This window comes from Halichoerus grypus, chromosome 2 (genome assembly GCF_964656455.1).
Source record: "Halichoerus grypus chromosome 2, mHalGry1.hap1.1, whole genome shotgun sequence".
Classification (NCBI taxonomy): domain Eukaryota; kingdom Metazoa; phylum Chordata; class Mammalia; order Carnivora; family Phocidae; genus Halichoerus; species Halichoerus grypus.
In genome coordinates, this window is record NC_135713.1 from 173362806 (window position 1) to 173378995 (window position 16190).

The 16190-nt window shown below is 40.6% G+C and overlaps 1 protein-coding gene across 13 annotated transcripts in view; it reads left to right on the forward strand.

Annotated features, from left to right (window-relative positions):
* ACACA (acetyl-CoA carboxylase alpha) overlaps window positions 1–16190 on the forward strand; it is a 276124-nt gene that overhangs the window by 219234 nt on the left and 40700 nt on the right. For all 13 annotated transcript variants that reach the window (XM_078063979.1, XM_078063957.1, XM_078063981.1 and 10 more), the window contains 2 exons: window positions 14812–14955; window positions 15522–15642. In XM_078063979.1, coding sequence (XP_077920105.1) covers window positions 14812–14955; window positions 15522–15642 — 265 coding nt within the window. The remainder of the gene's footprint in view (window positions 1–14811; window positions 14956–15521; window positions 15643–16190) is intronic.

The window sequence follows — 16190 nt, forward strand, 5'->3', positions numbered from 1 at the left end:
ATTTATAACACTAATATGGAAGATTTCTTTTGCTTCTCGTAGTTCAACTTGCTGAAAATAGAAATCAAAGCTGAGTTTTTATAGAGCACTAAGAATTATAGCAGTTCACCTGCATTTACTGCATGCCAGTTATGTTCTGTTCTTGTGCTGGGGGGCATACAAAGATGATTTCTGCTTTCATGGAGCTTCAAATTTAGACTTGAAAGACAGTAAACAGGCTTTTCATGTGTTCTAAGGGTAAAAAATAAAATCGCTGCCCACCCTACATAAATAAGAAAACACAAACAAAAAGGTTGCCGAGATGAACAGTTGGTGCTACTCCACGAGAAGCTGGGCCCCAGCAAGCACCGAACTCTTTACCTAGCCACTGGTGGGCCCAGGCGGTCAGTCACACAGCCCTCTGCCTTTCCACACCAACCTCATATCTTCTGTCCTTGTCAGAAACCCACTGGGATCTTTAAAAAAACTTTTCCATCTTTTGAAAACATCTGATAGAAGAATGTTATTGAGAATATATGAAGAATTCTCACAATTATAAGAAAACAGCACAGTCATTTTAAAAATGGGCTTAATTTGGGGCACCTTGGTGGCTCAGTCAGCTACACATCCAGTTCTTGATTTGGGCTCAGGTCATAATCTCAGGGTCGTGGGATGGAGCCCCATGTTGGGCTCCATGCTTATTGGGGAGGCTGCTCAAGATTCTCTCTCTCCCTCTGTCCCGCCCATCCCACGCTCACTCACTCTCTAAAATAAATAAATCTTTTTTAAAAATTAAAAAGTGGGGGCACCTGGGTGGCTCAGTTGGTTAAGCGACTGCCTTCGGCTCAGGTCATGATCCTGGAGTCCCTGGATCGAGTCCCGCATCAGGCTCCCTGCTCAGCAGGGAGTCTGCTTCTCCCTCTGACCCTCCCCCCTCTCATGTGCTCTCTCTCATTCTCTCTCTCTCAAATAAATAAATAAAATCTTTAAAAAAAAAATTAAAAAGTGGGTTTAATTTAATTTTTTAAGAAATTTGAACAGACATTTCATCAAAAAAGCTATGAGGATGGTAAATGAGCACATGAAAGGATGCTTATCATTAGAGAAATGCAAACTTAAAACCACAATTAGGCACTACTAAAATAAAGGAAAAATATGTTTTTAATAAAGAAAATTTTTAACTGACAATACTAAGTATTTGCAAGAATGCAGAACAACTGCAACGCCTGTACATATTGGTGGGAATGTGAAATGGTACAGCCACTTTGAAAAAACTTAAACAAGAATGAGATCTTGCCACTTGCAACAATATGGATAGACCTAGAAGCTATAATGCTAAGTGAAATAAGCCAGTCAGAGAAAGACAGATACCATATGATTTCACTCATATGTGGAATTTAAGAAACAAAACATGAACTAAGGAAAAAAGACAAAAAAACAGACTCTTAATACAGAGAACAAAATGGTGGTTTGTAGAGGGGAGTTGGATGGGGGTGACGGGTGAAATAGGTGAAGAGGATTAAAATCACCCCACATTATGAAGTGATCACCACCATACAACTAGCTACCATCAGTTATCATCTTATCTAGATGAGCACTGAGTAATATATAAAATTGCTGAACGATTGTATACTTGAAGCTGGTATAACACTGTATGTTAATTGTACTTCAATAAAAAAAGAAAAATGTTTAGCACCTTTTTTTAAAAAAAATAAGATTAAACATTTGCCGTACAACCTAGCAATCCTATTCCTGGGAGAATTGAAATATACATCCACACAAAAACCTGTCCACAAATGCCAATAGCAGCTTTATTCATAATTTCTCCAAACTGGAAACTACCCAATTACCCAGATGTCCACCCAGAGGCAAACAGATGAACAAGTTATAGTATTTCCATAAAATGGAATACTACACTGCAGTGAAAAGGAACCTCTGACACCTACATCAGCATACATGAATCTCAGATGCATTACGCTAACTCAAAGAAACTAGACTCCAAATACTGTGTAGTATATGACTCCATTTATAGAACATCCTAGAAAAGGTAAAACTGTTGAGGCAGAACAGGGGAGAAGGGAATGGATTATGCAGGAGATGAAGGGAATTTTTTTTAATTCAAATGTAGTTGACATACAATATCATCTTGGTTTCAGGTATACAACATAAGTGTTTCAACAGTTGTGCACATTGTGAATTGATCACCACCATACAACCATCAGTTATCATACAAAGTTGTTACCATATTGTGTATTTTGTTTTGTTTTGTTTTGTTTTGTTTTTGAAGATTTTATTTGTCAGAGAGGGAGAGCATAAGCAGGGGGAGCAGCAGGCAGAAGGAGAAGCAGGCTCCCTGCTGAGCAGGGAGCCCAATGCGGGACTCGATCCCAGGAGCCTGGGATCATGACCTGAGCCAAAGGTAGATGCTTAACCAACTGACCCACCCAGGCACCACACCATATTGTTAACTATATTCTTTATGTTGTACATTACATTCTCATGACTTATTTTGTAATTAGAAGTTTGTAACTTTTAATCTTCTTCCCCTATTTTGTCCACCCTCCCACACACACCCTTCCCTCTGGCAACCACCATTCTGTTTCCTGAGTCCGTTTATTTTTTAGATTCTACATATAAATAAAACCATATGGTATTTGTCTTTCTCTGATTTCAGTTAGCATAATATCTTCTAGGTCCATCTGTGTCATCACAAATGGAAAGATTTTTTTTATGGCTGAGTAATATTCCATTACACACACACAGACACACACAGACACACACACACATCTTCAGTATCCATTCATCTGTTGATGGACACTTAGGTTGCTTCCATACTGTGGTTATTGTAAATAATGCTGCAGTGAACATAGGAGTACATGTATCTTTTTGAATTAGTGTTTTCATTTTGTTTGGTTAAATACCCGGAAGTGGAATTTCTGGGTCATATGGTAATTCTATTTTTAGTTTTTTGAGGAACCTCCATAGAGTGGCTGCTCCTGTTTGCATTCCCATCACCAGTGCATGAAGGTTCCCTTTTCTCCTCATCCTTGTTCAACACTGTTATTTCTTGTTTGTTTGCTTGTTTTTGATACTAGCCACTCTGACAGATGTGATGTTATATCTTATTGTGGTTTTGGTTTGCATTTCCCTGATGATTAGTGATCTCTTCATGTGCCTCTTGGCCATCTGTATGTCATCTTTGGAGAACTGTCTATTCAGGTCCTGTGTCTATTTTTTAATTGGATTGTTCATTTTTTTGATACTGAGTTGTGTACATTCTTTATGTATTTTGGATATTTACCCCTTATTGGATGTATCATTTGCAAATACCTCCCATTCATTAGTTTGCCTTTTCATTTTGTTGATGGTTTGCTTCACTGTGCAAAACCTTTTTAGTTTGATGAAGTCCCACTGGTTTATTTTTGCTTTTATTGTCCTTGCCTGAGGAGACCAATCCAAAAAAATATTGCTAAGACTGATGTCCAAAAACTTACTGCATATGTTTTCTTCTTGGGGTTTTATGCTTTCCAGTTTTACATTTAAGTTTTTAAGCCATTTTGAGTATATTTTTATATATGGTGTGAGAAACTAGTCCAGTTTTATTCTTTTGCGTGTAGTTGTCCATTTTTTCCAAAACCATTTATTGAAGAGACTGTCTTTTCCTTATTGTATATTATTACCTCCTTTGTTGAAAATTAATTGGCCATATAAGCATGGATTTATTTCTGAATGCTGTATTCTGTTCCATTGATCTATGTATGTTTTTGTGCCAATACCATAATCTTTGGATTACTTATAACTTTGTAATATAGTTTGAAATTGGGGAGTGTGATACCTCCAGCTTTGTTTTCTTTCTCAGGAGTGCTTGGGCTATTTGGGTCTTTAGTGGTTTCATAGAAATTTTAGGATTATGTGTTCTAGATCTGTGAAAAATGCCATTTTGATAGGGTACTTTGATGGGGATTGCATTGACTCTGAAGATTCCTTTAGCTTATGTGGACATTTTAACAATATTGAGTCCGTGACTATGGAATATCTGTCCATTTATTTGTGTCTTTTTCAGTTTCTTTCATCAGTGTTTTATAGTTTTCAGAGTACATGTCTTTTACCTCCTTGGTTAAATTTAATTCTAGGCATTTTATTCTTTTTGTTGCAATTGTAAGTGGGATTGGTTTCTTAATTTCTCTTTCTGCTAGTTCATTATTAGTCTATAGAAATACAGCAGATTTCTGTATATTAATTTTGTATCCTGGAACTTTACTGAATTCATTTATTAGTTCTAATAGTTTTGTTTTTTTATTTTTAAAGATTTTTATTTATTTGAGAGAGAGAGAGAAAAGGAGCAGGGGGAAGGGCAGAGGGAGACGGGAGAATCAGTCTCCCTGCTGAGCAGGGAGCCTGACGTGGGGCTTGATCCCAGGACGCCGGGATCATGACCTGAGCCGAAGGCAGACATTTAACCAACTGAGCCATCCAGGTGCCCCAGTTCTAATAGTTTTTTGATGGAGTCTTTGGGGTTTTCTATGTAGTATCATGTCATCTGCAAATCAGGACAGTAAATAGGTATTTTCTTCTTTTCTAATTTGGATGCCTTTTATTTCTTTTTCTTGTCTGATTGCTGTGGCTAGGACTTCCAATACTGTGTTGAATAAAAGTGGTGACAGTAGACATCCTTATCTCATTCCTGATCTTAGAGGGAAAGCTTTCAGCTCTTCACTGTTGAGTATGACGTTAGCTGTGGCTTTGTCATCTATGCCTTTTATTATGTTGAGGTATGTTCCCTCTATACCCATTTTGTTGAGCGTTTTTATTATAAATGGATATTGATTTTTATTAAATGCTTTTCTGCATTTATTGAGATGATATGGTTTTTATACTTCTTTTTCTTCATGTGGGGTACATTGATTCATTTGCAGATACTGAACCATCCTTGCATCACTGGAATAAATCCCACATAATCATGGTGTATTATCCTTTTAATGTATTGTTGAATTCAGTTTGTTAATCTTTTTTTTTTTTTTTGAGGATTTGTGCATTATGTTCATCAGGGATATTGGCCTGTAATTTTTTTTTTTTTTTTTTTTTGTGGGCTTTGTGGTTTTGTTATCAGGATAATGCTGGCCTCATAGGATGAGTTCAGAAGTATTCTTTTCAATTTTTTGGAATAGTTTGAGAGGGATAGGTATTAACTCTTTTTTAAATGTTTGGTAGAATTCACCTGAGAAGGCATCTGGTCCTGGACTTTTGTTTTCTGGGAGTTTTTTGGTTACTGATTCAATTTCATTAGTAGTATTTGGTCTGTTCAGATTTTTTATTTATTCCTGATTCAGTCTTGGAAGATATCCATTTTTTCCTAGGTTGTCCCATTTATTGGCATATAATTGTTCATTGTAGTCTGTTATGACCCTTTATATTTCTGTTGTATTGGTTGTAACTTCTCTTTCATTTCTGGTTTTATTTATTTGGGCCCTCTTTTTTTCTTATGAGACTGGCTAAAGGTTTATCAATTTTGTTCATCTTTTCTAAGAACCAGCTCTTAGTTTCATTGATCATTTCTGTTGTCTTTTTAGCCCGTTTCATTTTATTTCCACTCTGATCTTTATTATTTCCTTCTTTCCACTAACCTGGAGCTTTGTTTGTCCTTTTTCTAGTTCCATTAGGTTTAGGGTTAGGTTGTTTATGTGAGATTTTTTTGTTGTTGTTTACTGAAGTGGGCCTGCATTGCTATGAACTTCCCTCCTTAGAACTGCTTTTGCGGTATCCTGTAGATTTTGGAATGTTGTGTTTCCATTTTCATTTGTCTCAAGGTATTTTTTTATTTCCTCTTTGATTTCTTCAGTGACCCATTGATTGTTTAGTAGCTAGTATGTTGTTTATCCTCCACATGTTTGTATTTTTTTCCAGTTTTCTTCTTGTAATTGATTTCAAGTTTGTACCATTGTGGTCCATGTGTACCACATGCATGATGTGATTTCAGTCTTCTTAAATTTATTGAGACTTGTTTTGTGGCCTAGCATATGATCTGTCTTGGAGGATGTTCCATGTGCATTTGAAATGAACGTGTATTCTGCTGGTTTTGGATGGAATGTTACACACACACACACACACACACACACATCTGTTAGGTCCATCTGGTGTAATGTATCTTTCAAAGCCACTGTTTCTTTGTTGATTTTTCTGTCTGGGTGATGTATCCATTGATATAAGCGGGGTATTAAAGTCCCCTGCTATTATTGTATTACTGTCAATTTCTCCCTTTATATTGGTTAATATTTGTTTTGTGTATTTAGGTGCCCCTATGTTGTGTGTGTAGATATTTGAAATTGTTATATCCTCTTGTTGGATTGATCCCTTTATCATTATGTAATGCCCTTCTTTGTGTCTTGTTACAGTGTTTGTTTTAAAGTCTGTCTTGTCTGATATAAGTATTGCTACCCCAGATTTCTTTTATTTCCATTTGCATGGAATATCTTTGTCCATCCCTTCACTTTCAGTCTGTGTCTTTGGATCTGAAGTGAGTCTCTTATAGGCAGCATATAAGTGGTCTCGTGTTTTTTTTATCCATTCAACCACCCTATGTCTTTTGATTGGAGCATTTAGTCCATTTATGTTTAAAGTAATTATTGATATATATGTACTTTTTGCCATTTTGTTGATTGTTTTCTGGATATTTTTGTAGATCTTCTTTGTTACTTTCTTTACTTGTTCTCCTCCTTTGTAATTTGGTAACTTCTTCAGTGTTGTTTGCATCCCTTTCTCTTTACCTTCTGTGTATCTATTATAGGTATTTGGTTTGGGGTTACCATGAGGTTCATATATGACATCCGGTAGTATACAGAGCTATTTTTAAGTTGATGGTCACTTAAGTTCAAGTGCATTCTAAAAGCACTACATTTTCACCCCCCACCCACATTTTATGTTTTTGATGTCATATTTTACATTTTTCTTTGTGTATCTTTTGACCTCTATGGTAGGTCTAGATGATTTTTACTACTTTTCATACTAATTTTGTAGGTAGTTGATCCACTACCTTTACCATATTTTTGCCTTTACCAGTTAGATTTTTACTTTATAATAATTACAATAATTTTAATGATTTTCTTATTTCTAGTGATGGCCTTTCCATTTAAAGAAGTCCCTTTCATATTTCTTGTTAAGGCTGGTTTGGTGGTGATTAACTTCTTTAGCTTTTGCTTGTCTGGGAAACCCCTTATCTCTCCTATTCTGAGTGATAACCTTGCTGGGTGAACTATTCTTGGTTGTAAGTTCTTTCCTTTCAGCACTTTGAATATATCATGCCACTCTCTTGTCTATAAAGTTTATGCTAAAAAATCAGCTCATGGTCTTATGGGGGTCCCTTTGTACATAATAAGTTTTCCTCTTCCCTTAAGATTCCCTCTTTAACTATTGACACTTTGATTACAGTGTATTATAATCAATATAGTGATGTATAGTACAGTATTATGTCTTGGTGTGGATCTCTTTGGGTTCATCTTATTTGGGACTGTGTTTCCTGGACTTGGATGTCTGCTTCCTTCCCCAGGTTAAGAAAATTTTCAGCCAGTATTTCTTCAAATAGGTTTTCTGTCCCTTTCCTTTTCTCCTTCTGGGACCTCTATAATGCAAATGTTAGTATGCTTGATGTTGTCCCAGAAGTCCCTTAAACAGTCCTCATTTTTTCATTCTTTTTTTTCTTTTAAAGATATTTTATTTATTTATTTATCAGAGAGAGAGAGAGAGCATAAGCCGGGGGAGCAGCAGAAGGAGAGAGAGAAGCAGGCTTCTCACTGAGCAAGGAGCCCGATGTGGGACTCGATCCCAGGACCCTGGGATCATGACCTGAGCTGAAAGCAGACACCTAGACTGAGCCACCCAGGCATCCCTCATTCTTTTTTTTTTCTTTTTGCTGTTCTCATTGTGTGGGTTCCACTACTCTTGCACATTGCTGATCCATTCTTCTGCATTATCTAATCTGCTATTGAGTCTCTCTAGTGTATTTTTCATTTCAGTTATTGTATTCTTCTGATGTGTTCTTTTTTATATTTTCTCTCTGTTAACGTTCTTATTGTGTTCTTCCATTCTTTTCATGAGCTTAGTGAGCATCTTTATGATCATTACTTTGAACTCTTTGGTAGATTGCTTATCTCCATTTCAGTTAGTTCTTTTCCTGGGATTTTTGTCTTATTCTTTCATTTGGAATGTATTCTCTCGTCTCCTCATTTTGCTTAACTCTCTGTGTTTGTTTTTATGTATTAGGTAGATCAGTTTTACCTCCTGGTCTTGAAGAAGTGTCTTTATGTAGAGAGTATCCTTTGGAGCCAGTAACACAAAACCACCCCGTTCACTCCATCCAGGTACCCTCTGGGGTATCCCCTGTGAGCTACATGCCCCGTCCTGTTGAGGCTGAGCCACAGTTAGTGCAGACTTGCTGGTGTGTGAGGCTGGCCCCTCAGGGCAGGGGTCACTGGACGAGAGGGGCTCTGGTGTTGCTCTGGTGTTGGCAGAGGCTACCCCCTGGGTGTGGGGGGATGGGGAGTCCACAGGGGAATGCTGGAGTGTGGTGAGTAGTGCTAGCACAGGAGATGGAGAGTGTCAGAACTGTCTCTCACCACCACCGGGCCAACTAGGTAGAAGAGGGCTGAAGAGAATGGTGCCTGCCAATGCTTCCTTCCCTGGAGAATGTTCCAACAGATCTCTGCCCCTCTAGCACATGCCGTAAAATTCGTCAGTGAATCTCCTTCACATGTAATCCCCATGCTTTTCAAACTACTGCTTCTGCACTGGGATTTGGAGGGAGTAAAATTATGCGAGCCCTTTAAGTACAGTCTGTTTCCTGCTGCCCTCCTGGACATAAGCCCTGCTGGTTTTCAAAGCCAGATGTTATGGGGGCTCTGCTTCCTGGTGCAGGTCCCCCCAGCTGAGCCCAGGGTAGGGCCTGGACCCCTCATTCCTCAAGGAGGGCCTCTGTAGTTGTGATATCCCTCCCACTTGTGGGTCACCATGCCAGGGGTGTAGGTCCTGACTAGACCTACTATTGCCCTACCTACTCATCTTGATGTGGCTTTTTCTTTATATTCTTAGTTGTGTAAAATCTTTTCTTCAGTTCATTTTCAGAGATAGTTTTTCTATATGTAGTTGTGGTTCTGGTTTGTCTGTGGGAGGATGTGAACTCAGGATCTTCCTGCTCTGCCATCTTGATCCTGCCTCTTAGAGGGAAACTTCTGGGGTGTTTTGATGGTGGTTATATGAGTATATATATTTGTCAAAATTCATAGAATTCTACACCTAAAAATGATTTTTCTATATGTAAATTATACCTCAGTAAACTAGACTTTTTAAAAATTTCCATATTTGGAAGCAATTTATTGTCAGTACATTCAAATCTGTAGATCAATGAACAGTTGTTGGATCCCTGAGAGAAGTGATTTCTCTTTGGCAGTCAGTTTGCACTCCAGAAGCCTGTGCCTTTTCTCATACATTTGACAGGTAAACTGTCATGTGGCTCTTCTCTACCCCCATTACATTAAAAATGCATTTCTGTTCCTCACACAGTCCACCTTCAAATCCTTGTCATCCTTCTGCCATCTAACTCATTCCTCTTCTTTCCCCACCCCTCAGTAAGCAGAGGTCTTCCAGTGGCCTGTATCTCGGTCTCCTCTTGGTTAAATATCTTCTCCCACCCACTGGTTGCCCAGTCCCTTTACTCCCAATTTACCCATCAGCAGACCCGATCATTTCATCATGCTGCTGTGTGTGGAGAGGTTTTTGGTCTTGTAGTGGATGGTCCTGAGTCCAGTTGTGGCTCAGGTCAGAGGCTTTCCCATCCTGTGCCAGCAGTAGGTCACTGTGCCCCTTCTCTATCCCCCAACCCTAGACTACCAGCTGCCAACCAGCACTCCAGTTTGCTAGTGACAAGTGGCAATGAAGAGGGGAGAGGAAGTTGTAACCCTGAGTCTGTGTATCAAGAGGCTGTGTTTTGGGAACCCCCAAATATTCTTGGTTGCATGCACCGGTTCTGCCTCCCTAGAGATTTAATTCCATTCACCCTTGGATACATTCCTGGAGAAACATTTACACAGGAATATGTGCTGCACCACTTAAAATTGTTAATTGGAGATTGAATTACTTGTCAGCTTTTAAAAATGTAGTCCTCTCAGATCAGGGAGGAGAGTGTCAGCAGCAGGAGTAGATGAGCTATTGCGTTTTTTTCTTTCCCTTCCTCTTTTCTCCCCCCTCCCATTTACTCTCTCGTTCTTCCTCCTTTCTTTTGTCCCTATTTTACCACTTTTTTCCTGCTCCCACTTATTTTTTTGTCCATATCTGTCTCTCTTTCTGCCTTAGCCAAACCTTTATCAATAACCTGACAGATCCCACAGTGACTTTAATGTGTAGAATCGTGAACGAAGTCCAGCAATGATAATTGCTTGGGAAATGTACAAAACCCCTCCTCACATCCTCTTGAGGATGGAAATATCCTAATGAGAGGGAGGATTGCAGCAAGGACTCAGTTTGTGTAGCCTAAATTCTTAGATGCAAGAAGAATTTTATACTTCTTGCTTCTTTAAATAGAGGATTGCCCTGACCCAAGAATTGTTTAAAGGGGGAAAGATTGGCTAAAGAGGGGAAAGCAGCAGATTTCATTTTTTATTCCATCGATATGCATCATTATTTTTCACATCTTCAGCACATGATTGCAAATATTTGCCTGTAAGTCTAAAGGCCCCCAACATAATGTGTATATCAGGACAAAGGCAGTTTTTTAAAAAATTGAGCTAAGTTGCCTCTATGAAACTTGGAAATCTCAATGCCTGTGCTGACAAATATCCTGACAAGTAAATACTCTACTCATTCAGTATTACATAGTGATTTCATTTGCACAAAACCTCACAATGCTCTGCCACTTCAGTCAAACGTCTGGAGCACTGGGGAAAGGAAGAACGTGTTTATCTTGATCTCCAAAAAGGGATTTAAGGGAGAGAGCAGGCGGTATATTAGACTGTTTTCATTGCCTGTCAGCTATGGTAAACCTGAGCTGTCTGCAGTGTCTCTAGATAAGCAGCAGCAGCAGAGGCCTTAGCATGTATGTATGACTGCATTCATTTGTACTTCTTATGTATCTCGAAATTTCTAACGGCTGCGTAGCATCTTCGGTGGAGCCTTTAACAACTGTGTCTCTGCTAATCAGTGGCTTTTATGTGGTGCCCTTAATTCCCAGGTCTGCCACCTGCAATGAATGAAGAGCTGGATGAGGCTTAGGTTTATACTGAGTGGGGAAAGATCCTCTTTCCCCTCAGAATCAGCCCTTATTCAGTTCTGTGGGCGTGGGCACTCTTCAGTGGAGGACCCTGAGGTGGTGCCTGTTCCTAATATTTTATGGTACTGCTTCTCCACCTAAACCTGGGGAGCAGCAAAGTGGGGCCTCAGGTGCCACCTCTGTTTGAGTGGCTCCTGTGTTTAAATATGGTTCCTGATGCTTGTTGGGAAGATGAATTAAAAGTTTGCATCACGCAGTAGAAAATATGAGAAAAGTAATTTGGGAAAATGGAAAATGGTCAGCAACTCGATTTGTATAGCTATGTGTATGTCACAGTTGAAAAACTGATGAATAAAGCTCACCTACTTCATGAAAATACTAAGTCAGTGAGGATCGTTTACCCCACATTTTTCTGTGAAACGTTGGTAGGGCAACACCGGAGAATAAAGCCGTGGGACCGTCCATGTGGGCTCTTTTCTTTGCCTTCCTAGATGCTGATCAGGGTTTGCGTAACTATTCCAGCATGATCATTTCAGAGTTAGGCAAAATGGATTTTGTCCTAGCCCAGATTCTGCTTCTTTGGTTGGAGCTTTTGTTGTGAAGTATTCTAAAATCATTAAAACCACTTGAGTCAGCAACGACCCCTATAAATCAGGAGCTATTGTGTGCACCCTCATTCTACTGGTGCATGCTCCAAACATACGGTCATTGAAGATGAACTGGAGGGTACTGCTTTCTCTTCACCGATTGTAAAGTAGCTATGATTGTTAGCATTTGTTTGTGATTAGTGAAGCAGGTTTCATTCCTGCGTGTCCTTCCCTCCCCACCCCCTAAGATAAGGCCAGTCAGAGAGCCATTTGGAGACTCTGTTAGTCTAGCCTGTAATTTTTCCCTTTAATTCCCAAAGTAAATGAATTTTCTCACATGACAAACATTTCTTTAGTCCAGAAATAGTGTCCTTGGTTGTGGTAAGCCCTGGTTAGGTTTCTTTCTGAATCCAGTGTACAAATACTGCCTTTTCAGAACAATGCCAAAGCGTCAGAAGCTGAGTTTTGCTTGTAAAGGGAAGATGTGCTAGGTGATTAAACTCTTGCTCCCTCCAAGTTTGTCCCCCATTAATTTATAAGAATATGGGGTGGAATGGGCAAGTGGCAGAGCCTCCGCGAGTAGCCCCGGTCCTGGATGCTCTTCCCTTTTGAAATGAGAGACCAGGTTGTGTGGGGAATATGTATTTGAACAGCTGAGCAGCTCTTGGTCCGCTTTGGTCCCTTTTGCCAAGATTGGTCCTTCAATCCATCACTCATTTTGGAGGGGGGGGGGTGTGAGGTTCTAAGCAGGTGGACATTATCAAGTACTAGAAATAGTGTTTCCTAGGAAAGAAAACCATCTTTCTGAGTAGGAAATGGCCCCAGCTCTCTTCCAGGCAGCTAGGAGTTCCTGGCTCCTGACATAGAGTGTGAATATCAGATATTCAGGGTCAGTGCAGTGTCTCCTTTTTATTTCTTTTCCCCCTTTCCAATTTTATTTTAATAATTAAAAATACTGCTGATCACACTGAATGACTTCTGGCAGAGAGGCGGTCTGTCCCAGAAGGACCAGTTGTGGGCCATCGGGTTTATGACGTCCATAAAACCAGAGCCAGATCAGAGCGCGGCCTCCCTGAGTGACAGGGTTTTTGCTTCCACCAGGGTCCCCCATCAACTGACTGCTTTGGATATTTGTTTTGGGTTGGTTTTTTGTTCTGTTTTGTTTCCTGATGCATGTGTGACTATACATGTGTGCACACATTTAAAGATATAAATGAAACAGGTATGTAATGCCCTCTGCCTGTTAGAAAGACTAAAGCCATCAAAATAACAAACGGCGTGTATTTGCTAGAATGTCAAAGTTATGAGTTTATTTTGTAATGATGTGCTCCTGCCTTCATGAGGTAAACTGGCCGTGGCGGAGGTGTTATTAGTAATATGGACTCAGTGGAGCAGAAAGCCGAGTGACCGAGAGATCAGTGTATCAGTCAGAGAGAGGGCAAATGGAAAGAGACAGCAGGAGAATGAGAAAGGAGCCACAGTGCCTGGGCTGAGATTAAAGACAGACTGAGAGGAGGAGGGGGAGCCCAGTGGTCACATACAGTCTCCCCTGTGCCTGGGGCTCCTTCAGAGCAGTTGCCGGCTTGTCGCTCAGCTCAGGGCTGTCTGCAAAGACTGGTTCTCTGCACTTCCTCACCAAGGAAGGCAGTTTTGCTTTCCATATTTCTTTCAGAAGAGTCTCTTCCTCCCTTCCTAGCTGAAGTTATGTGGAGCGAAGACCAGCTGGGTCACACTGAGGTGATGACTTTGGTCGCCAACTTCCTCGTCCTTTGCAGGGACTTGATGTGGGGGCTGATCCAGCATGGAGGCGAATATCTCAATGCTCCTAACAGGAAGGGGCAAGATGGGAATATACAGGTAGAACTTGCTGGCCTTCCCTTTATTAGGTTCTTCCCAGAGACTGAAAATGAATGAAAGTTACTAAGGAAGCAAATTTGTGTTGTGGTTATTTTCTGAAGGAGGAGGGGAGAGAGAAGAGAAAAGGCAAAACATAGTAAGCGCTCTACAACTGTTTAGAGCTCTCCAGGGCTACCCTAGATGACTGGCAATTACTACACACTCAGCAGTTTGCAATAGTCAGTGATCAGGCTGTCCGGCTTCCATTGCTGGGTTAGAAAACCTCCCTCCCCGAAAGAAATTATTAACTAGTCTTCTAAGGAAAAAGAAACCCTACAATTTCCAAGTCTACGAATATTTTTTCCTTCCTATTTTTTGTCCGTCTTTAAAGGAAACTTTGTGGTTTCCAATTGCAGGTGCCTTTCAACCTCACACGGGTTAAACTCCTCCAGGGACACACCAGGGATAGAGGCCCTCTGTATTCCCTGGAACCTTGGGAGAGAAGGACACAGGAGAGGTGGGCTTGGGTATAAATCACTGCCCTCCACCCAGCACACAAAGACAAATTTAGACTCAAGGGTTTATGTATGTATGAGTTGCTTCAGGATTTTGCCCGCCTTAGGACTTGTGTGTGGGGACCAGCTTGAAAAATCAAATGTAAGGGGAAAAGTAATCTTTAAAAAAAAAATTAGGGACCCAAACCTCACAGCATTTAAGTGAGACTTGTCACTAAAGACTGTCAAGAGACAGGCATGTTACCTCTTTGCGTATCTATGCAGCAGTCCACTGGCCTGCAGACGTAGGCATAGCCTGCACTTCCGGGTCACAGCCTCAACACCCTCCCCCCCCCCCCCCCCCGCCCCGGTTCTGGCTGAGTCGAAGCATGCTAACACCTGTCTGTGGCAGCTAGGAGAGAGAGGGAGATGCTTTTGCTGGTTTTTAAATTGCAATGGTATATATGATTGTTCACAAAAAGCCTTTTTGATTTTCTCAGCTTTCTTTTTAAGACAAAGGTCCAGAGAGTCCCTCTGAACAACCCACAGAGGCTGGAATCTGTCTGGTGGAGAAAAGAACCCATTTTAGTGAGAATCACAAAATAGACTTTGCCTTTATTTCTGTCAAGACAAATGTGTTTTCTCCTGCTTGTTTCTCCAGGTCCTTGGGCGGGAGGTATATACCTCCAATAACCAGCTTGGGGGCATCCAGATCATGCACAACAATGGGGTGACCCACAGCATCGTTTGCGATGACTTTGAAGGGGTTTTCACTGTCCTGCACTGGCTGTCTTACATGCCTAAGGTGAGCCCTTCCCACCCAGCAGACAAAGCCCACAGAACCCGGCCTTCCCACCACAGCTCACACGGCCTCTGTGTTTGAGGTCTCCTCTTTATGGTGGAGAAGCTGTTTTATGAAATATTCCTCTGGAAGTTACTGGTTTCTCTTTTTCTTGCAGCCATCTTTGGGCTTCTACCTTTAAAATGCCTTTGGATTTCATTGGTTAGGCCCCTTTCTGGTGTTTTCCTCAGTCACAGAAGCCTTCATGGCCTATCTGGGCTCAGGTCACTGTGGGTTTTCTCTTTCGTAATAGCCATCTATCCCCCCAGGAAGCTTCCCATAAAGTGTGGGTACACGGAAATCAAGAGTCAGAACGTACCTCTTTTTGCCAGGCTCCTACATGAGACTTGAGACCTGTGCATGTTCTCAGGGCTTGGCATACAGTTAGGATGCCTGTAGCTGATGACTGGGACAGATGGGTATGATTCTGTATTTGGTCCCTACTGTCTTTGTAACGATCGTGGCTGAGTCGGGATCATGGGCCTGCTGTTCACTGATTGCTGTGCTCTTTCCTCCCAACCACCTTTTAGAACGTGCGCAGTTCAGTTCCTCTCCTGAACTCCAAGGATCCTATAGATAGAATCATCGAGTTTGTTCCCACGAAGGCCCCATATGATCCTCGATGGATGCTAGCCGGCCGACCTCACCCAAGTAGGTATATATTTGAGGGTCCGGTAGTACCCTGGCCCTCAGGCTGTCAGTCTTCCTTTTAATCACTACCCAATTCCTGCACAATAGTATGTGGCATAACAGAGCTATTAAAGTAACTGTGGAAATGAGACAAATCTTTAAAATAGCTCTCTGAAGATCAAGGTGGAAAATCCTTCAAGAACAAATGAGAACCGAATGAAATTAGATGTATAAGTCAGTCACTGAGGCATACGCAGGGCAGTCACTAATACATTTCTTCTATTAATTCTGTTCTTAAAGCTCTTATTACTTAATGGGTTCAAAGACTTCAGAACAGTTAAATCTAAGCAATAAAGTCATAGAATCTTTGACCGTCCAGTCTTTGTAAACAGAGATCAGTCAGATCAGTTTTAGAAAAGATATTTGACCCTTTAGTGTGGAACGTGACTACACTCTTCTCGTCAGCTATTTCTGAGCATCCACCCTGCATTGTACCCTTCATTTCTTATGATATTGGTAAAAGTACTGGTACTTGCTTTAGTTATTAATGTAAGGTTACTTTGTAAGAT